The following is a 23,762-nucleotide window of genomic DNA, read 5'->3' as shown; positions in this document are numbered from 1 at the left end:
TGTGCGTTTTATTTTGGCGTTGTGAAGGTAAAAAATTAAAGCCAGTTGACTGATCCGATCATTTTTATTACAGTTCAGTATTCATTACCAACAAACATGTATTATGATACATTCAATGTCCACTAATTATATACGTTATTATTAAAATCATGTTTCATAAAGTCCAGGGTAGTCCACAGTTGTCGCGATTATCGTAGAATATCTTAAATACGATTAGAAACCGAAAAGTTTACATTAAATGCACTATTTTGTGTTCTAATTTACACAAATATTGTTCACTACATAGATAATCAAAGTGATATTTAAATCCTAAGTCGATTTCATATATGATCAGTGTCAGTTTTGAAAGATGCCACCACAACCAAAATAATGGCTACCCATAATAAACATGTATTGGAATCTACCCCTAAGAAGGTATAAAAGTTTTATATACATAATTGCCTATAGGATCTTAAATTCTTGCTAAGGACTTGTCTCCCAATTAACACACATAGACAAATGTAGTAGTGTATCAATGATTTTACTATTTTAGGAGACAGTCCGAATACTCGACGTCATTCAACTAAAAGCACCGCTCATATCTCTTGCCATGTCTGTCACTCTGAGGTGTTCCGTAGCGACAGAAAGACCACTAACTTCAATATATTCTAAGTATAAAGTACATTTTGTACCCATATTTCAGAAATTCGGTCAGTTAAGTTACAAAAATCGAAATAAGGAACTACCAAATAAGGCGAAGGTAAAAATAGCAACATACCACGTTTATATGATATATTTATTGTACTTAACATAACTATGTTATAGAAAACGGATGAAATCTTCAGCGAATACTTTGCATCGGTAACTTTTGACATTGACATAGTAGATGTTAACAAAATATAAAACTTACTATTAAGTTCCACAGAAAACAAAGACATATAAAATGATTTTTTTCCATAAAAAATACCTTAACGAAAAATAGTATAAAAATTATTTAATTCAACATAAAAATATAGAAATTAATTTGGACGCAGTGTTGCTATAATTTAAACAATTTAATAAATATGTTACATCATCCGATCATATCTACAGCTGATGACGATGAGGTCAGGAGGTGTACTGGAATGTTCGATGTTCAATTAGTATCTAAAGTATGGCTGCGGGAGCCCAACACAACGATAAGTTAGCCCTAAAAATATAAGCTCTCAATAAAACCTTTGCGTTTGTTCTTCACATAATTTGGCCTGAAAAAACACATTCGGAGCTAATAATAAATGCAACAATTTATCTCCATACATCTTATATCAACCGTGCATATTTTCAATAGAATTTGTGACACGACATTTACAATAATTACTAGACAAATTCAACCTGACATCATCGCCGGAATATTTTCGACATGTTTAATTTACTACAATGGAAGATACGTCGGAAGTCTAAATTAAAATTACCCTTTCATTTTTTTTTTACAATAGCAACATTTACGTACATTTTTATAGAACATCATATGATGTGGGACCGTTTAGAAATCGAACCGTGTTTTTTTAGTCACATAAAATGTTGATCGACTAGTAATAAAACGTTTCAGGACGAAAAGGAAAATAGCAGTTTAAAAAGGTCATACTGTAAGGAGGTAAGAGAGCAAAGCGAGTCAGCAACAATGCGCGGTTTCTAAACGATCCCTAGAGCTGAGTTTAGATTACGACACCTAACGACAGAGACAATACTTATGCCGATTCCTGTAAATAAAAAAATATAGGAACCGGTCATCAGGGTTTGCTGAATCATGCCCAGTATATCAGAAATAGTATATTTAATCAGACATTTGTGGCCAGTTTCATCGGTTACCGATAAAGTCAGTTATCTGTCAGATAAAGGCTCCTTATAATTTCCGCCAGATATTGCTGTCCGGGACCAGTGAAACCAAGTTACAGTTTATCTGTCAGATAAGGTCCTGACAGGCTATCAGAGACTATCAATAACCGGTGAAACTGGCCATTAATATCGCATTGTCATAGTAATGTAAACGGAGCTCACTACATACATCAAATGAACTGTGACGTCACAACCCACGTCACGTGGTCTACAAGTCAATGTACTTAAACGGTAGCTGTGCTGTATTTGTGCTCTGGACGTGGCCGAATGATCGCCTATTCAGTCTTTTTTGACTTGCTCGTGTCTTCCGCTTCCGCTTCTATTATCGCTGGCTGGTCCTCGTAGCTGTGGATCAAAAATATTGCTTATTATTTCACTTTCGAACATTATTGTTTTTGTAATCAGAGGGCGAGTTCTTTTTATAGGTCGTTTAGGTTTCGCAAATTTTTCGGCCTTTTAATTATTTAAAAACTCGGGCCTGACTAGAGCATTTTGCGTTCCAGGTAGGGAAACGCGTCACTCTTGGAATTTGAGGACACACCAAAACATGCGTTAAACAATATTGAATAGTTGATTAGTGTTTACTGAATGCAAGCAGCATCTTCACGTGATGGGTCCGTATTTTTCAGGACATTTACTTTTCCAGTACCCTTACAATCGCTAGTACTTTTGGATTACTTTTTTATGGGAAATCAGCAAATGACTAAAACCATCATGTTCCTTCTGAAGAACTTTATGTACAAATGCCGCGGTAACTCTTTTTAAACAAAAGGCGTCGTGTTACGCTGAGAGGTGTCGCGTAGCTATCCTCGGAACCTCTGATAGATGACACCCTTTGGCCAAAACTCTTCCTTGAGGAATGTCTCGACGTTTAGCCCTAGTGGGCCCTCTTTTGGATTCCTAATAATTACAGTGAAGTTTTCGTAGTAAATACTGACCTGAACAAGGCGTTGATGTCGCCTCGGAGTAGGGCTAGCGACAGCGGCGTGGCGAGGCAGGCGGGCACGAGGTACAGCAGCGCCGGCTGCGCGTGCTTGAACACGTGCATCACGAAGATCGTAGCCAGGAGGCCTACTACGTACGCCGTGAATGTCGCCCTGAATGATACAAGAGAAGTCAATAACCTTATTCCAAAATAGGATGATAATCAGCACTTTTAGAACCTCAAAAGCAAAAGATAACTACCAAAACGCCCACTCTTAGTAACATTCCTATGTGTTTTTGCTGAGAATAATAAATTGTGTGAAAAAATAAATATATAAAAATAATGTGTCTGATTCAAAACTCCGAAAAAAGTAGGTACAGTTCTCTCAATTCTGAGCCCAAGAATATCCATCCCACACAGCGACATGTAGAATGTTCAGTGAAGACAGAAAATTTGCCGATAACTATACAGCTGTAACTTAGGTCAGTCACACCCATCTGTCATGTAATAACACATTCACAAATTTATTTCAGCCAAATGACTCGAATACCTGGCTTAAAAATGCACCATAATGTTAGGAGTTCATAATTTTCTGTTCAATATTGAGAATACCGACTTCAATAATATACCTAAAACCTCCCAATTCTGTGCGTTTAACAAAACTAAAGTACAGTTTATCAGTTCAAGTTACAAAAGCAATTTCTTACCTGAAGTAAAACTCGCTGTTTCGCTTAAGGCTCTTGTCGAAGCGCAGTAACAGAGCTATGAAGATGCCGGGCACCACGATGTCGCCGAGACCCAACATGGCGAAGTTGCTCGCGTCCAGCCCGTTCACCAGCAAGTCTTGAGGGAATACCACTGTGGAATATTATGGTGTTAGTATTTGTTGTTTATATGCAAATTTAGTTGAATAAGGATGATTCTTAACTATGATTGACGGAAATTCGTTTTATAGATCTTAGCCTGTTTGAATGAATAAAGGAAAAAAATTCATTAATGTCCGGGATTTAATAAAATTTTAAAATTACCTGCACTAGAAATTTAATTAAAAAAATAATTATACTAGATCAGATTTTCTGAACGTCAAAATCAGACAACTCTAGGAGCACACCTTTCAATATTTCCTGAGATATTATTGTAAACATTTAGGTCAAGAGCTTACACAGACAATAATTAAAAGCCTCATATTTCTAGGAAAAAAGGTGTTCCCTAAATCACAAGCAAAGTAACATTCAAACATAAAAACCAACTTACATTTAATAGGCGCTTCGAAGGACTTGGCGACGGTGACCATGACGTTGGTGCCGAAGACCCAGAAGATGTCGTATATGAAGAGGCCGCTGAGCAGGATGCAGCCGGTCACCACGTTGTTCAGGTGCAGGAGTTCCACGCCGTTGACCGCGAATGCGATGCCGAACAGGTTGTTGGCTATCCAGTGCTGTGGGGAGAATGGAATATGAGGTTAAGATAAAATATATTACTTGCAACTACATATTTGCAAGTTTTGAAAGAGCTTTTTTAGGCACTTTTTTCGAAATGAATTCTTTTCGAATAGCCCATCAGGCTAGAGATAGAGAGGGATTTATACAACATACACTTTTGGTGTTCCCATTTATAAATGGAAGGCATTTAATTTCATCTCTCAGTATCAAATACAGAATATAAAGTCTTTCTTTGGAAAATGTGTTGTTTCTTAAAGAACAGTTTTGGTTGGCAATTATTTCCAAAGCTCACACTACATCAATTTGGTTGTTTTAGCTATAGTTATTGAAAATTCATTATCTAGTTCAAAAGTTATGGCCTGGTTGAAGTAAAAACAAAAGAATTGAGATGAGACTTGAGGAACGGCTATGGAAACCACTACAAACTCTTCAGCTATAAACCTACACTACTTCTTCTTCTTCTTCTTTCGTATCGATGATATGTCTTATAGTGAGACTACACTTTGCAACCTACACTAGGAACACATCCTCACCTTCTTGAGCAGGTACCAGCCGCCCATCCCCAGCGAGATGATGAGGCATATGATGTCATACGACGTGAACTTGTAGTTGATGATGTCTGAGCGCGTGCCGGCCTCGCCGCGCGTGAAGTGGATGTGGTACGACACGTTCGGGATCGATGCTGGCACCATGAATGAGATCACTGGACTGTGGGAGAAAGGTTATGGTAAGCAACTGGTTCGGTTTTTCCTAAAACATTTTTCATGGCAAAATTATATGTTTTGTACCTACTTTTCTTTTCGTAAACTATAAAGCTTCCATTCGAATTTATTTCAGACTTTTTTTTAAAGAATATTATTACATTTTAAAAGTTGATTACAAAATGACGTGGCTTTGAAGTTTAAAAACTATTATGTTATTTTGCAATACTTTGAAGTTGTATTAAAGATTCTTCTCGAAATAAGAATATAGAGTAAATGAGTGCTTTACATTTAACTGCTTTTGACAGGTGCAGCACTTTTATTATTTTGTATAGCAAAAGTAGACCAAAGTAAGTAGATAAGCATGATACAATAAACATTCATTTTCCTTACCTAAGCAGATGACTGAGCGCCAGTACTCCTAGGAAGAAGAAGTAGCCAGTGAGCAGCAGATTGATGTACTCCTTGGAGAAGAACTGGAAGAATATGTAGAGGCCGAAGAGTGCGGCGGACGCGATCAGTGGGAACATCAGCGCGTCCTTGTTGGACATCGTCTCTGTGCGCTCGCCTGATTCCTGTGGACAAAGAAATTTATTTTACTCCAACTGGCCTCTTCCCGAGACATCACGAATGTTCTGAGAATATTACATAATTATAAACAAACTGCATAGGTATGTTCTTCCCAAGATTTATTATTTGTCGTATTTTTTAAAGTGTTCAACAGTCATTTCATATTTGATTAGTAAGGACTAGTTGCAGACTACAAAATACATATGTGTATAGTCAAAGGTTTAAGCCTTATTCATATACTTGTATACAAATCCGGGGCTATGTTACTGTAACAATATATTATAGAAAATATAATGTATTAACATGACCTTCTTTAAGTCTCCTGTTCTATTTAGTGACTGACTGATAAATCTGCATACAAAATGCATCAGATCGCCATTTGTGTATTATATTGATATCGCAATTGATTGAAGTAAATTTAGCAGACACGCCGCACTCTGAACACCCTGTTGTGCAAAAATAGGTCAACTAGCTGTTTCCTGTGGATTCAATCGCATCCTGCGAGAAGTTCTTTATGCAATTTTTTTTTATAAACAAACTGTGCATATTTTCAGTCTAAGTCTATGAAAGGATATAAGATGGAAAGTATTGCTATTGAATGGACCATACATAGAAGAAAGTAGTGTCAGTTAGTTACACTATACATAGGTAACTAAAGAATGGTACTTATAATACAGCTTAAAATTGGTGCAGTGACAGTGTAGAACTAGAGAGAGATTTAGGATACTTTTCATCCCCATCTGGGTATAAGACGTAGTTCGTTCTGGTGAAACTGCAGTCGGTAACTAGTTAATAAAATACAATACAATCACATAATCTGATTGACCTACTACTTTTTTACTTTTAACTATATAATAAACAAGTACTAAGGAGCCTTATCAACCAGTAGGGTCAAAGTCTACTCTGACTTAGCAAAAAATATTAGTCATGCTAGTTAATTTGTTTGTACTGTAAGATGTATTTTTACAGTAGCAATGAAATTATACAGAAAATCGATCTCAGTGGCGTGCACTTGGAGAGGCCTATGTCCAGCAGTGGACTGCGATAGGCTGATGATGAAGATGATGATGATGAATGAAATTATACAGTTAACTAAAGACATGTTGCATCATACATTTATAAAAAAAATTACACTGTTTTGCATAATTAAATATTTTTACATAATATGCTATGTTCGTGCTTTAAAGAGTTTGTTTTGACCATTTAAGAGTTTTGGGATATTATTTCCTGTTGTTTGGTGACAAATAGATCATCTCATCTGCCCTGCTTTTTCTCAACTATGTTGGAGTCAGCTTACAGTCTAACCGCTTGCAGCTGAATAGCAGTGTTTTACAAGAAACAATCTAGGGTATCTAGGAGGCCTATCTGACCTCCTCAATCCAGTTACCAGGGCAACTTACTGGCTTCTGACTACCCGTTATGACTACCGGAGATGTTCAAATGACAGCCAGTGCTAATGGTGGCATGTAAACTTTTGAACAAATACTTGAAATCTGGCAGAAATCAAAAACAAAACATACTTTCTACTGCATTATTGATTGTTGATACCTCAAAATAAACCAACTAGTCATCAAAGGATGATGCCACTTCTCTAGATAGAAAAGGTATTTTCACTGTTTAGGTTTATTTCAACACTAGCCGTTTTACCGCGGTTTCACCCGTGTCCCGTGGGAGCTACTGCCCACACCGGGATAAAATATAGCCTATGTTACTCGCAGATAATATAGCTTTCTAATGGTGAAAGAATATTTAAAAACGGTCCAGTAGTTTTTGAGTTAATCAATTACAACCAAACAAACAAAGTTTCTCTTTATAATATTAGTACTTATAGATACAAGTTTTGCCAAATATGTTACTTTTTAATTTTGCTAAGTTTAAAGTTCAATTTCTATTTCTATTTACGAGTCATACAATTATATTTACATGTTTAAATTATTCAAATCAATTCTATCGGACAAGTGATAACATAAACAAAAATGTGATTTCTGAGTAAGTTCTATTTCAAAGTAAATCAGTTAAAGTAGTCTATGAATCAAGGATACAACTAAAGATATAATGGTACAATAAGGAAAACATAATAAATATGATGTGTGAGGAAACTACAAGTGTGTGAGATTGTAGGCATAATCATCTCCAAGTCACAAAATTAATTACAACGTTATCGGCGATTACAGGTGACGGAGACACGCATTGTTAGCGGCAACACATCATGTTTTGAATGTCTTCAAGGTAAAATCTTGAGCATTTGACAGTAACATATGCCACGATGATAAAACGTGTATCAATCCCATTGGGTCCAACTAAACTCAACAAGTATGTGATAAAATTATACCCTAACATAATAAAACTCTGTTCAGTCTCACCTTTTGCTCCTTCAAGTATTTTACAGATCGGAAAGCCCCAAAGAATATAGGTAAAACAGCCATAATCACTAAACTCAGGTATGCAATCGCAATCCCTTCAATACTCGTCGGCGGCTTTTCTGTAACATTTTTCACAGTTTCCCTAACTGCCTCCTCTATGTTTATAGGGATCTCCGTCGCTGATTCTGCCATTTCGTATGAGTTATTTGCCAAAATGCGTGGCGAGATGGATTTCGCACTTCGGAGCAAGTTTGACAAGAAAATGACAAATGTACAGTTGTCAGTTATGTTTGGAAGGTTGGCTACTCACACTACTACACAGACTACATTCCAAAAACCGTAAAATCGATGATGATGACATTTTAACTGTGAAACAATACTGTTTAAACAATGCAGACTATTATTCATAATGTTATAATGTAAGTAAATATTGAGGTATTTTTTATTAAATTGTTTAGTCTTCTAAATACGCTATCAGTTTATATTTTCTATAGGTTGGTACAACATTCCTCGGTATTGGTGTCGGATTGTTGGTTTCCTTTCCATATGTCAAAATAAGTCAAACACGGACACTTTCGCTTTCGCTATAATTTTTCGTAATAAAGTATTTATTCCTTTAAAGTCATGCTTAAGACCTTTACCAGTTGCGTTAAATAAGAAACTTCATAAAGCGAGTAGTTCTAATCAATAAAATGGAAGTGACGGGTGGTGCTGAAGAGGGTTTCGTAAGGGAATGGGCCCCTTGTTCGCATATTTTAAATTTAATTCCGCCGAGGATACAGACTGGTATATTTTCCAACGAGCTGTGTTTAACATGTGTGGACGCGGTGAGCGAGTACATAGCGCTGGGCACGAACGTGGGGCTGGTGTACTGGTATGACCGGAAGAAAGGGAACATACAGAGACTGCGGTGCGAGGTGAGAGCGAGTTCAGGCAGTGTGTCAGGGTCGGGGTTTCCCCACATTACTCATTAATCATGCCCTTGCAGGTAGCAAGTCAGTAACAGGCACAGATCTTAGGATATCAGTAATTTAGTATTATTATACTTTTTTTGTTATTACTGTGCAGGCTAGCTTATACCTACGTAAGTCTCTATTTATTCAACAAATTTACATTCAATATAAGGACTGTACTTCAAGCACAATAATTTGATGAGATATTTTGATCTGCCTGACTGATAACTGACTGGGTCTCAAGATTCATTAAAGCCAAACTTATTTATAGATGTATTATTTGCCTAATGGAATTAAATTGAATACTTTATTATTACTAAAACCCACAAAAAAAAACAATTGTAACCTTATGGTACATTATCATAGGTCTTAGTATTTTTCCTTTACTAAATAAGCAAGTAAACACTGTACAAACATATTATCTTTAATTACCAAACTCATTTCTTTCACTGCAAACCTAGTCTATACATGTTGTGTTAAACATGTAAGATAATGTAAAACAAACCTACTGATAAGATTACTGTGATTTCTTTGTAAATGCACTTCTACAGTAAATATTGTTTGAACTACCTTTTGAATAAAAACAAGAGCAATAAAAATAAAATATTACATGTATTGAATATACAACTTTAAGATGTTCATAGTTTCTAATACAATTGGTAAACAAATACATAATGTAGGGTAGGACAAATATTGAATACAGGATTGCTTCTATTTATTTTCAGACTTTTGATGATGCAACAGATAATTTATTGAATTTAAAATGTTATAAAACAAGAGATTGTTTGTTCAGATGTGGTTCAAATACTGATGTCATTTGAAAAATTCTTAACCCTTATGTGAGTGACGAGGTACCCGGGTACCTTTTGCATTTTCAAATTTAAAGAAAAGTATGTTTTACGCTCTGTAGGTGGCTGTGATTTCCTGAGAGCTCTTAACTATTTATAAATTATATATTTTTTAATCTTTTAACCCAGTCAACTGTTTACAATGTATTGTGGAAACCAAAACATAATATAAACTCATAACAGAGTGACAAGGTACCCGGGTACCTCCTTATAATTTGGTATTATATGTATATGTTTTATTTCTATAAAAGTTACAAATTCTTTGTTTATGCAGAACTTGTACATCTTGGACGAGTTACTGCATGTTCATCACAAACTGGTTTTTTACATTTAGTGCAAGCTTTTCGTGATTTTGTTTTGGCTTGCGTTTGAGTTCTCTAGGCTGCATATGTAGCAACTTCCTACGACTACAACACGCTCTGTAGAATCTCGTCTGGTCCGACTTACAGAAGTTGTAGATCCAGAAGGAATCGAAAGCCTAAGTTCTTGGCCAAGCACCTGCATTGCAGATCTTACATGTAATTTTGATGTCACAATGGATTTTTTTGATCTTTCTTCTATATTTTTACCACACCGTTGTAGACTCAATGATTTCAAAAACTTTCTACGTCTGTCACTCGAGACAAATTGTGTGTTATGTTCCGTGTAAATGATATATGCTGCCAAAGCTATTGCAGTTATTGCTATTGCAGCAGCATATATCATTTTCCAAAGCTGCAATATCAATAATATTGTAAAAAAAAGTGCTAAAGGCCACCAATTCGTTCTGTGTTTCACGGTGTATTCTGCTAACAACTTATCCATATTGTCCTCCACTTTTGGTTTTGTTATATTATAAAATTATTTCTGGCTTGGCAGTTTCCTTATCACTTTCAATAACTGGTGACATGTGCATTGATGACAACATTATTACTGCTTTATTCATTTCGGATACATAGGAGCACAAAGTTGCTTATTTTCTAAAGGCGAAGTTAGAAGCATACTTAAATCACCCTCTCCTTGTGTGCTTGCATATTTGGAGGAAGAAACCGTTTGTTTTTTTTCTTACAGTTCTAACTAGTGTCATGTTCCACGAATTCAAGGAATGAGGCAGTTGAAGAGATATAAAAAAAAATATCCGTAGTTACATTTAGTCCTGAATTGTTATATTTAGCCAAGAGATCTAACACGATGTATTGAATGGATTCAAGTGTTTCTTGTGTTTGTCCGATCGTCAACTGTTTAGCTTAACTAAAATAATAATATTCAAAGTGAGGGTAATTTTAAAACAGACCTTGATTGTTTACATTACGTCTAAACTGTATGAAGGTACCCGGGTACCTCGTCACTCTAATAAAGGTGTTTTATTCGTCACTCACATAAGGGTTAAAGTCCTGGATAGTCCATTTCTTGAGAAAGCTTATAGGGTAGCTATTTGGGTACATGCAGTAATTCTCAAAGCATGAGGGTGAAACCCCTGGTGGAAGCTATAGTAATTAAAATGACATTTGATAAAATCTTATAATTTTGTGAGAAGCGTAGGCTGTAGAGGCAATTACTACTAGCAAGTAGAAAAGGCTATTTTATTTATGGTTTCTAGAGCCTTCTATTTCATTTCAGGCGTCAACGTCCCCAATAACATATGTGAAGATAGTAAGCACAGTAGACTACATGGTCGGAGCCGGCAATGCAGCTGGTCAGGTCACCGTGTTCCAGATACCTAAGGAACACCCAGAGAATGTTCCGGAATCATTCAAGCCTAAAGTGGAACCTAAGGTTGAAAGGTAAGAATAAGTCTTGCTTGTAAATGTCAATATAACTAGTTTGCAAGTAGAATGTACCTGAGTGTATGAATAATAAGAAGTTTATTTGTGTTTATGTTATTATTAATAAGAATTGATAAGTTTCCAAACAATGTGAAGCTCAGTAAATAAAAGAACTATACTGTGAAGGTGAGAATCCTCTGGATGTTTATACGCAGACATGGTAGTAGTGGACTCACGCTGATGTGAACACATTATTGTTCAACACCAAAAAATGGTGGCTAATAAAAATAATGAGCTGTATGTTTCCCACAGTTACAAAAAGAGGATATGATATACTAATGAGATTTGTTCAAGAAAACATAACAAACAACTTATTTATAATAGTGCTTATAATAGAATCATCCATATTGCAGGCCTTAGATATAGTTTAAATAAACTCTGTAGTGGGTTATGTAAATTAATTATATGATGTAACCATGAACCTTTAATTGAATATAAAGTTCTTGTTTATAAACATTTCTATTACATAGTTGAGTACTGATGTATTGAATCTATACTTAATATTATAAGACTGAAGAGTTTGTTTGTTTGCTTGCTTGAACTTAACTAATCTCTGGAATTCCTGAATAGATAGCCAAGTATTGAGGGGGCTACTTTTCATTTGAGTTTGTGAAGTAGTTCCAACGGGAAACTACTTGTTTGATATGGGAAATAATGAATTGTATCCTTCATTATACTTAAAGAAAGACTACGGAGTTCCCACAGGATGCAAAGAACAGCCAGTAAACAAGTGTAGCCTTGTTGATATTATATTCCACTTGATGATCGCGGCCTTCTTTATGTGTTCATTGAAACCACAAACTTAACACTGCTAAACATTGTAATCAATACTGCAATAAGTAGGGGTTTATAAATTGCCCGCGCCGCGTCCTTATTGAACTGCTTACCGCACCCGGACAGATGTACAATAGAATCTTCTTTATTTCCAGCTTAAATATTCATAGCAAGACAATCACAAAGGAATAAAATAAATATGATACCATATCTACATTTCCAGGTATTTCATACACATCACCAAATTGCATCCCAATCGGTTCTACGTTTCAAGTTTTCAGTATTACATAGCGTGGATTTGTACGAGAACATGCGTTTACAAGATCTAGACGCCAAGCGCCAAATACGGAAGACCCGACCAAAGCCCTCCTACAACTATACAGTTAACGTAGATGGCCAGTTATTTTGTGCGCCATGTAGCCGGACCTTTAAATCGAAGTTCGGTTTCGCTAGCCACATTAGAGCCTATCATAACAACGACCCGGGTTAGACATTTAGAAGTCGCCGTCGCCGGATACGGCTTGGACGACATGATGATTATACAAGCTGTTGATTTGCATCCGTGCCATATTCAAGGAGGTAATTATGCTAATGATTCTCGACCTAAATCAATAAAAAAATTGGTACGTAATTTTTGTCTTTAATTTTTTTTCGGAATTCCGTAAATGTCATCTAGCCTTATTTAAACTTGGCGCGTATGTTACTGGCATTAAACCCGTGCTGCACCCTCACACAAACGCAAACACAAAGCATACGCAACGATCACTCATAAATTTCATTCATAAAATGGGATTACTTCGGAAATGCCACGACATTACAATGACAAAAAAAGCAGTGCATATTAGTTATTTCCCATCTACTGTAATTCCAATCGATTATTTACGTATTGTATGTCCTCCTCCTGAACTATGGCACAAATGCAAATCAACACCTTGTATAGCCCATTTATTGAGGAAGATTATAGCCTACTTTTCATCCATTTTGGGGAAGAAGTTCCCTCAAGAAGCGGGTGAAACGGTTGACGATCTACTAATGTCTGTCTGTTTTCAGGTACACGATAGGGGATCTGCACAAGAGTAAAATCACAGCGATAGAGTGGTCGAAGAACGGCATGCGACTGTTCTCCGGCGATAAAAACGGCGTCATCATTATGACTGAAATCGACTTTTATATGGTGAGTGACCACGTTAATATTAGATTATTCTTCTTTCTTCTTTTATTTATCACTGACACTAGATCAAGTCTATTCGCGATAAATTAAAAAACTGCTTAGGGAATTTGAATTACGGGTACCTGGGTTGAGGGGTCGGATAGGGCAGTCGCTTCTTGTAAAGCACTGGTACTCAGCTACATCCGTTTAGACTGGAAGCCGACCCCGACATAGTTGGGAAAAAAGGCTCGGAGGATGTATCAGGGAATTTGAATACAGCTTTCACTCTTAGGTAGAGAGGTTCATGAGGAAGATTTTAATGTGTAAATTAGTGTAATATAACGCGATAAAATCCGTAAAAGTAGTTTTATTTAAATGTATCATTGTGTTTTAGTATGGTAAAATGTAGTTATGTAACCGCGGGAACATGGGACTCCCGTCTATCATCTGTATCGGTCTCACTCACATGCCTACAGTTATATCAGGACATAAGTATTGGCAAACATTAAGGGACCTCCCCGTTTTTATCGAGTCAAGATATTTTCCGCTATATAACAGCTTCGTCTGTTTTTCTGCGAAAATACCGACTTTATGACTATAATTTCGTTTTAAAATTTCCTTAAACCAACAGGGAAGATTCTGACTTCTGAGTAATATGAATATAAAATATATTTTTATCGGTCGGTAACTGTTCGATAATATAATTATATGAAACGGAAACAAGATAAAGATTGTGGCCGTTGAACGAACAAGGTTGATCTGTTTGAGGTCTCGTTTATAGGTCATTGCTGCATGTTTACCTATATCTATGCTATGTTACATGTATTTTGCATTTTATTGTCTTCTTCAAATTAATCAGAAATATATTCATATTGATGATTTACTGCAACATAAGATAAACAAATGAAAAATGAAGTGCCCATATCTGAACTTTTTATGAGTAGGTAGTCGTTGTTTTATCAGAGTTTTAGCAAATCATGGCGAAGGCACCGTAATATCCAATTCTATTTCCCGTGTTCACCCGAAAGGAGCCTTAGGTGTGCCACTTTTAGGAAAATTTAAACGAAAATTCGAATCTACAAAAAAAAATTGAAGGTGGTATAATGCTCTTTTCATTTAGATGTCGAATACTTATAGTGCAGCTAGAGAAATGAATCCTGCTCTTTATCTGAGAGTACCAGTAGGTAACCCCCCATTTCCCTGGTACATGATTTAACTTAAATGCCATTTCTTGCAGCACCTATGCAAATCAATGGAGATTGTGAACGAGGAGCATGAGATAGTTCAGATGAGCTACTACCAGAACACGTTGCTGGTGTCCAGCGTGTACCGCAGCATCGTGTGCCAGCGACGAGACGCGCGCTGGCACGTCAACCAGCTCGGCAAGAAGGAGCGCAAGAGGTCAGTCACACACTCACTATGTAGTCACGTACAGAAAGGTTTTACAGTACACGAGAAAGTATAGTATAAGGGTATACATATGGGAAGTATGTATATACGAAAGTATACAGAACAACATTTACATGCTTGCGATTGTCGAGGCTTGCCAAGGCTTGGCAAGCGTGTAAACGTACCTTTAGGGGAGTACACAGGGCTGCGGGTTGTTCGAAAGAGATACCGCGGCTCTGGTACATAAAAGGCCTATGACGGAACACGACGGTTTTTAGTCAGTAAGAGTCTGACACTCCCTCACCGCTGCTAACCCACAGCGGGAGGGGTCATTTGATGATTTTTAACGTCGGAAAAAAAAAGGGGAGTACACAGGGAAGACACGTAAGAAAGTACGTATATAGGGAGAATTTAAATTATGTGACGTCACAAGTGAATTAGGGTTGTGAGGTTGGGAAGAACTATAGAACGAAACGACTGTGAATACGTTTCTTTTCACTCCCCAGTGGGTGATTTGACTCGTTTTGATAATAATGTTGTGTCCACTAATAATAATAACAAAATATTATTTTTCTTCAGCCTGTGTGCTCTGGGCGCGGTGTTCCAGCACTCGTACGCTCGCGGCGGGCCCGCCAGCGCCTACTGCGCCCGCGCCGGCCTGCGACTGTGGCGGGCCGACGCTCAGGGGAATGTGCTGCAGACCTTACTGTTCAAGGTAATGTAACTGTATGTGCTCCAGCACTCAGCCTGTACGCTCTGTGCGCGGTGTTCCAGCACTGCAAGTAGCCCGGAGCCTGGATGTTGGTGATTGATACACCCGTGCATCGGAGAACGCGTAAACGCGCCTGATCTCTCTCCGCGAGTGTCGGATTGCCGTCCCGTCGGGCGCAGAGAGTGAAGGAATAGTGAGTGCATTTGTGTCTGCACAAATGCTCTTGTACTGCTACCTACTATGTCCGGTGGAGCTGGCTGATCCCTTTATATAAGAACTATGTGAGCGAGAAACAAGATGGTTTTTTCATACACTTACTCATCTGTTCACAGGAGGCGATATCAAACCCATTAACAATAGCGGAACTTCTAAACCCTCGCTCTCACAAGCCGAGTACCCCGATAGAACACAACCTAGGCCCCCTGCACGTGTTCCGGGAACATTTCCTCGTGTCACACAACGACCACGTGCTTTATATCCTTGACCCGAGGTCACTTACTGCTGTCGCCGTCGTCGATGACCTTAGAAGGTAATAATAATACTTTATCCTTAAAAATATAGGAGGTTGAAAAGGGATTTTTGAATAAAAACTTCAGTAGGGAAAAAAATATTTGACCCGTAATATACCATGTTCGCGATGGAATAGAACTTGGCTACTTTAGAGATAAAATAAAGCTCGTTAAGAACTTTCATATGACATAGGGTTAATGATGTAGTTGAGGTACCTTTGTGTTGTCGTTGTGTTAACTACTAATTCATAACCTTCAACTAACAACGTTATTACGTAGTCAAAATCCGAGTCCTATAGTTCGAATTAAATCAGTCAAATCCCAGAAAATCTCTGCCATCTTGTCCTATTATTATTATACCATAAAATAAATAACTTATCATCAACCTATTTGTTGGCAGAATTCTATCAGTATCGGTGAACAAGGACGAGATATTCGTGCTGGAGGGTCCGCGGTCGCTCGTCCGCCTCGCGCACGCGCCCGAGCCCGCCGCCATGCTGCCAGGTCTGTTGCACAAACATCTATAGCTCGTCTATGTTGTATGTAGTTGCGATAATATGTACGTGTAACGAAGAATTCGATAGTGATGTGCTTGAAAAGTATCGATATTGAATAATTCAATTTTATCGCAATTCTATTAATTAAAAAAACCGGCCAAGTGCGAGTCGGACTCGTGCACGAAGGGTTCCGTAAATTACAGTTAAATCAACCTATCTCAAAAACTATAAGAGATACTTTGATCAAACCAAAAATCGTTGAAAGAGTTAATTAGCATGCATCACCTCTATTTTTTTTAGAATTTTATACCCCGTAGTTATAAAAATAGAGGGGGGGGGACATACTTTTTACGACTTTGAGAGCTGATATCTCAAAAACCGTTCACTTTAAGAAAAATGTTTTTTAGAAAACTTTATATCATTTTAAAAGACCTTTCCATTGATACCCCACACGGGTATGTACATCGAAAAAAAAAAATTCATCCCTCAGTTACATGTATGGGGGGCCCCACCCCCAATTCTTTTTTTTACTATTTAGTGTCATATTTTTGTAGCGGTTCATACAACACATATTCCCATCAAATTTCATCACTGTAGTACTTATAGTTTCCGAGTAAATCGGCTGTGACAGACGGACAGACGGACAGACGGACAGACGGACATGACGAAACTATAAGGGTTCCGTTTTTGCCATTTTGGCTACGGAACCCTAAAAATTACATTATTTGAAGCAGATATTAAAGGTGCAGTAGCGTTTGAATATTGGGAATAAAAGCGAAAAATAATAGTCGATAAAATTTTGAGACAGAATATGTCGAATTCACTGTACACAACGTATATATTTTTGCAATTGAATGCACGTTGGAGGAACCATGCCAAACATTAACTTAAGAATTTCAGACTATAGGTTTAGTCTACAATAGTCTGTAATACATAGTTTCTTCAGCGTAAATGCTCGATGTGAATGAATTGTTGTACTGAGCACGTTTTATATCTATCACACTAAATGCAAGGTTTATTTTTGTTCGTTTTTATCGACTTTTAATTTGATTCCACTGACATCAAAGTGACATGACTCTAAGTTGAAAAATATCAAAAATTTATCGATAAAATGCAAGAGATAAACATCGATGAAATGCAAGATACTCTAGCATTTTTTTAAATATATACTTGTCATTTTGATTTACGATATCTTGAAATGCAATACTTAAAATTTGATAGAATAAAGTCAAATTCGAACATCGTTCTAGGATACTATCACCGTAGTCATTATTTTATTCATAGTAGATGTTAAGTTCGATGACTTATTTGCTTGAATATTCAAACGAAATATTTGTGTTGTTTGAGTTTTCAGGCATAACATTATTTTATAATAGAATAGGAAATTTAGCATTTTAGCTGCGTAAAACTCGATTTATATGTACGCTTCTGAAGAATGCATTATTATCAGAACCCGCTTGTATAAATTCTGACAAATATGTATAGCATTTGATTTTTTAACAGACTTGCTGGCACAAATTGATTGTTCAAATACTAATTGTATTATTGACATGTATCAGTATTTTGCTAACAATAAGTAAAGTGTATGTTGATATGCCGATAAGACGTATTTTAGAGAAAGTCAAAATGTTATTTTCTGTACAATGTGTGGCAGTAATAAAATCTCACATAAATAAATAAATAAATCTCTAAATCAAAATTTTGGTTAAATATAAAAGATGAAATTGTAGCCTTATGGTGGTAAACTTAAACCATAGCGATCCTTCCTTCTATTTATATATTTTACACTTACTAACTGTGTAACACATTGTATATTAAATATAAAGATCTACACAAAAAAATACAGTTGACGTTATCTGAGGCAGGTTGTATTTAAAAGGTTGTTATTCTGATCCTACAAGTATTATCAACATTTTCCGTCCTAACAAATAAAAATATACAGAATATAATTAACAGCACAATAAATATTTTTAAGCAGTTTAGTATATTGCACTTCATTAGATAAAATATTTCGTCAATTACAAATGTGCCTTAAATATGTACCTAGTTCTAGTACTTATAATATTCGACATTAATAGCAAAAATAGTGCCATCATATTGAAATTTTAGGTTAATCGTAAAAAACTACTTACTTGAATGAGACACACAAGATGTATAAAAATCAATGCAGAAATTTCGAGCATGACTTTGTACCTTAGGCACTATATGTAAAAGTAATTTTCGTTTATGACTATTTTATATTAATTTTGCATTTTCAAGTACTTAAACTTTCTGTGGTTGTTGGTAAATAAACGTCCAGACGACATGCAATTTATCTTTGAGTGTCCAACATTCAAAAATATATGAAAAAGTTGTGAGATTATAAATGATTTAGTATCTAAGCTTAATTATGTATTAGTGTGTAAGATAGTAATATAAAACTAATTAAAAGTGCCTTAATCATACCAAAACGCGACCAATGTATTTCATACATCTTTACATGTATAGATTTATAATAGCTTAGTGTATATTTGTTAAATTGTTAGAAATAATAGATGATGTAGGTTATTCATTCAGGGATTGGAAATCGTAGACTTAGAAAGTACCAAATAACATAAAAGTAAAAATATTTAAAGGCATATAAGTATTAATGCGAAAAATATGTTTTCAATGCAAAAAATTGTATTTAATTTGACCCGTAAGACGCCAAAATATTTGTAAGTTTGGTGTTCTTTAATAGTGACAATAATTTTGAAATGAAAATGATGATATGATACAATTTTATCAGTTCTAATATTAATTTTGTTTCTTAATAATTGGTAATTGCTACTTATTTCATACCAATAATAATCATACACACAAATTATTGGTATGGTGATATGATCTTAATTTTTAGCCTTAGAAAAGTGTTCTAATATTGAAAAAAGTATTTATTTTAATGTAAACTTTTACTTATGTTTAGTTAAGTAGTCATTGCGTACTTAAACTGACAATATAATGTACTTATACATTCCTGTTGCACTCGTTGTGATGTCATTAATGGCGTCATGAAACCCTGTGTAATGTAAGGTTGTGCACACATGAGCGGTAATGATAATGCTGGCATGTGTTCGCATTCTATTGGTGCTCTTACTTTGCTTTTAGAATTTAATTTAAGTAGGTATAGAAATAAATACTAATAAAAAGCTTTATAAATTTGGCCTTTAATCACACCTTTCCAGTATCAAAATTTTTGATCCAAATATATTTATTTCTGTATCCTTCTTTTGCGATTATTGTAGACTAGAGCTGTCGATATACAGGGTGTATCTTTTGAGCTTGTTTAATTATATGTATTTACAGGGTAGACAGTAGTAGTAGAAATATTGACATCCTGTACGTAGTTACCCGCTGTAGTGAAATGTTTGACAACGATTTTTATTTGTAATCTCTCTTTATTTTTGTTACACTTCCTTGCAAAGATAAACACGAGTTACATAGCATTATAGAAACTACCGAACTTATTATTTTCATGGCATCATTAAAATTGCGATATATCACAAAATGAGTCCCTTATTATGAAGATTTCAGCATAACCATATCCCCAATCTTTCGTTTTTTTTTTGTAATGCAATGCATGTTTTGGTATTTATTTTTGCAAGCAAGTGTATGCGTTGTCGTGATGTCAGCATGGCCATTGACTTATATATAAATATACACATGCACAACTATATACGCATTTTTATTTTGTATCCGAACACCTTCGCTTTGTATTTGTATATTTATGTATTCGAGCAATGGCTCTATTTGCTTGTATCGCTGGAAATAACACTGCTCGTTGTATTTGTGCTTTTTACTATTTAATTAGTGATGCAAAATTAAATTTGTTCGATTATTAAGCTTGAAATCTAGACAGAAGATATGATATACAAAAGTTTTTAAATTAAATAATATGTGACACTAAAATATTGAGGACTAAAAGTACAAGTCAAGATGACCAAGAAATACAAGAAAAGATGAGCCAATAAACAAGTGCTTTAGAATTTTTGACGTATCCAGAAATGGACTGCTGGCTACGTAGATACGATGATGGTTATACTTACGTGAATGTGGGTTCGATTCCTACTAATAAAACTGGGCGAAGTCTATAGTAATTTTGACAATTTGAATATCTTGCGCTCAATATACATTTTGTTTTATGTAAAATGTTTAATAGACGCGTGTCAATATCAAAAAGCTACTGCCTAACTTTTATTTATTTATTCTATTTATTAGAAGCACTATATTTTTTTCAAGCTTAGCATGTTTTTGCATATTTAGCAGATAGCACAATTGCATAAAAGATAAACCAGAATAAACGTTTCTTCCAACAGAGGAGCCGATAAACATGATGACGAAATCCCTAACGACATCTATCCAGCAAGCCGTGAACACTGTCCGAGACTTGACACACCTCGACCAGACCGTGCCCTACATATCCAGTGTGCTCGAACAACCCATCTCCATGTTCACGAAGAACGAGCTCATTGATACCGGAGCCGTCGCCAGCGCCGAAGAGTGCTTCGAACTCCCCCCCATTAAACACCTCCCACTCGATCTCTCAGAGAACGTTCTCGAATCTATCGTCAACGAGTTCCGAGACGTCTCAAGCGACGCCGAAGAGATTAGACGAGTCAAAACAGAAGAATTGCAAAGAAAGTTGAAGCTGTATAATAGTATAATGGAGAAAAAGTATGATGGGGAACTGATACATAGTAGTAGGCGGAGTCGAAGGCGTGAGGGCGGGTCCGGGGGGAGTACCCCGCGGTTGGCCACGCCCGTTCGGAAGGCGCCTGATACTGTCAGCTATACCAGTCCCTGTGTTATGAATATTAGTGTTTACGGGTGAGTTATTATTTATTTACATTATTCTTAAACTTAGAGATTTTTGCGAAGTCCAATCAAATCAAGATTATCATGGTCCATAGTTATATTATGATATCAACTTTACTCTAGATTATTCGGCATAAACGTAAAAAGTTGTCTATTGGAAGCTGTATCCTTCAGCTAAACTCATTAAAATAAACTGAAAATTTCACGTTCTTTATACCTACTTGAGCATCGATGCAATTTCATATCTTACGCTCATTTCATTTTCAGAAACATACCTCAACAGAACGACGAACTCCTGGAGAAGCAGATAGAAGAGAAAGAGAAGATCCTCGCCAAGATGTTGAACCTGGAGTCGCTCTCCATCGACAGCCCGAAGCCCGAGGCGCAGTCCCCGCCGGCCCCCGCGCCCTTATTCCGACAGATCGACATACAACCCGCCGAGGTACCCAAACCTGTTCACAAAGTCACTAAAACCCCTATTAAAGACCCCAATCCCATAGATCTAGTCCCCAAAGTAGTCCAACTACCCAATACCTGGAATTTGGAAAGTATAGAATTGAAATTGGACTCGAAACACAACGGATTCAAAGACAGATCATTGCTCTCTCCCGATGAAAACTTAGACAGCGAGTGGGAAATAATCTGATACAAAATGATGTCCAAATCTGGGTTATTTTATACTTTATGAAGATATCAGATTTTTGTTGTACAATCCTGCTTTGTTATAAGTAACATTGCAATAGTTCTAACCAATATTATTTGTTCCTACAGAGATGGATTGTACAACTGTAAAAGAATCTATGACGTCTTATGATTAGTATTTCTAATTAATATTTGCAAGATACTCTGCTGTTATGATAAAACTTTTCACAAAGAACAACCCTTCAAGTGTCCTGTTATGTTTTCTAAAAAGTTCTTTGAAAAGCCTTGAACTTTTATAGTAAGGCAGATTTAAGGGGTAGTTATAAAATACTCGTATCCATAATCCAGTTAGTTTTCACTACTCATAACAGCGGGAAAATCGATAAACATAAGTATTTAAGCAATGTTTTCTATACTCACATAATTAACACAATTTGTAGCTTTTGTGATTTTTCACCTAAATTAATTAAATTTAATTCGCAATTGGTGCAAATACATCAGTGTGTAATATTGATATTAAAAAAATATACACCTTTAATATATCGTGGATCAAACTTATGAGTAAGTGATAGTTTAAATATGTATTAATGCAAATTCTAGGATATTTGTCGCCATTCAAATATATCGTAAAAAAATCTAAAAGCAACTAAACTTATTGCTATTCAGTTCCTAATTCCCAAATGCTTATTGATATTAACCAACAAATCCGACAATATGTTTGGAGCCACGGCAACTCTTACATCGATACTGGTACAACAATAGTTTACATTTTGTATAAATTAATAATGCATAATAATATAGTTTTCGGTGATTTGAATAGCCTAAATAAAGAGGCAATATTTAGAAAATACCCGCTACAAATGCTGAATAATTTCAGCGTGGTATTGTTAGGCAGACGATAATTTAAACCTTGCCATATCAACAGCTAGAAAAATCGTAATTTATTAAAGGCTTATGTTTATCTGATCACCAGATATAGTAACAAATAGCACACAAAAATAGTAAATGATCACCAAAATGAAACTCGCATTTTAATGTAAAACTATAACCAAAGTTTTAACACTTTGCTATCCTATTTAAGTGAAATTACTCCAAAATAAATCATGCGTAAGCCAAAAATAGTAAATGATCACCAAAATTAAACCACCATTTTAAAGTAAGATTATAACCAAAGTTTTTAAATTCTGCTATCCTATTTAAGCAAAATGAGTCCAAATAAATCATTGTTATCCCAAAAGTAGTAAATGATCATCAAAATTATACCAGCGTTTTAATATAAAATGATAATCAAAGTTTTTACATCTTGCTATACTGTTTAAGTAAATTGACTCCAAAAAAAAAATAAGTTCGGCCTGATAAAATAAATGTAATAACATTATGGGGACCCTTTTCCTGCACTAGAGTGGAAAATTGTCTATTGCATGCCTCTAAACAGTGCGATAAGAGTGTGTTTTCGAGGGAGTGTATTGAGAAACACATTCTTCTTCTTCTTTCTCCTGCCCTGTTCCCAATTTTACTTGGGGTCGTCGCAATATGTCATTTTCTTCCATTTTCCCCTGTCACTCGTCATACTGACACTCACGCATGCATTGCCAGCCGGTCACATAACTTAATATGGCATCATAATACTTTATTTGGTAATAAGCCTACATTTTATGGCAATCACAGTGACTTATTTAGGCAAAAATAATACATTAATTTGGTCGTCAAGAGTTGGTGATCATTTACTAAATTTGGTGGTAGAATACAATTTAAAGTGAAGTCGTGACTAAAATAGCTGGTACTATTACATTTTTAG

General features: G+C 35.8%; 2 protein-coding genes and 1 long non-coding RNA gene across 4 annotated transcripts; 2 read left to right on the top strand and 1 right to left on the bottom strand.

Moving 5' to 3' along the window:
• Nucleotides 1-48: 48 nt before the first annotated feature.
• LOC124637975 (minor histocompatibility antigen H13) lies at nucleotides 49-8,047 on the bottom strand. The gene is made up of 7 exons (XM_047174729.1): nucleotides 7,856-8,047; nucleotides 5,316-5,497; nucleotides 4,755-4,929; nucleotides 4,034-4,217; nucleotides 3,487-3,637; nucleotides 2,793-2,951; nucleotides 49-2,199 (listed from the first exon to the last, which is right to left on the bottom strand). Exons 1-7 carry the CDS (start codon nucleotides 8,045-8,047, stop codon nucleotides 2,130-2,132), a joined length of 1,113 nt encoding a protein of 370 aa, XP_047030685.1. The 3' UTR covers nucleotides 49-2,129.
• Nucleotides 7,565-8,125, top strand: LOC124637978. Its single transcript, XR_006985315.1, has 2 exons — nucleotides 7,565-7,721; nucleotides 8,023-8,125. It is a non-coding gene; the product is annotated as an uncharacterized LOC124637978 (long non-coding RNA).
• Nucleotides 8,126-8,389: 264 nt separating this feature from the next.
• LOC124638296 (WD repeat-containing protein CG11141) lies at nucleotides 8,390-23,051 on the top strand. Of its 2 annotated transcripts, XR_006985350.1 has the most exons (10): nucleotides 8,390-8,772; nucleotides 11,256-11,419; nucleotides 13,286-13,409; nucleotides 14,623-14,786; nucleotides 15,354-15,489; nucleotides 15,819-16,015; nucleotides 16,396-16,499; nucleotides 20,824-21,334; nucleotides 21,590-22,174; nucleotides 22,208-23,051. XR_006985350.1 is itself a non-coding variant. In XM_047175230.1 (9 exons), the coding sequence occupies exons 1-9, from the start codon at nucleotides 8,548-8,550 to the stop codon at nucleotides 21,966-21,968; spliced, it is 2,004 nt and encodes a 667-aa protein (XP_047031186.1). In that variant the 5' UTR covers nucleotides 8,390-8,547; the 3' UTR covers nucleotides 21,969-23,051. The 2 variants fall into 2 exon arrangements, 1 of the variants encoding a protein (XP_047031186.1); XM_047175230.1 differs by having other exon boundaries at nucleotides 21,590-23,051.
• Nucleotides 23,052-23,762: the final 711 nt, after the last annotated feature.

This window comes from Helicoverpa zea, chromosome 17, assembly GCF_022581195.2.
Source record: "Helicoverpa zea isolate HzStark_Cry1AcR chromosome 17, ilHelZeax1.1, whole genome shotgun sequence".
Taxonomy (NCBI): Eukaryota; Metazoa; Arthropoda; class Insecta; order Lepidoptera; family Noctuidae; genus Helicoverpa; species Helicoverpa zea.
Note: the sequence above shows the minus strand (reverse complement) of the source record. Positions and strands in the feature narration are given on the sequence as shown.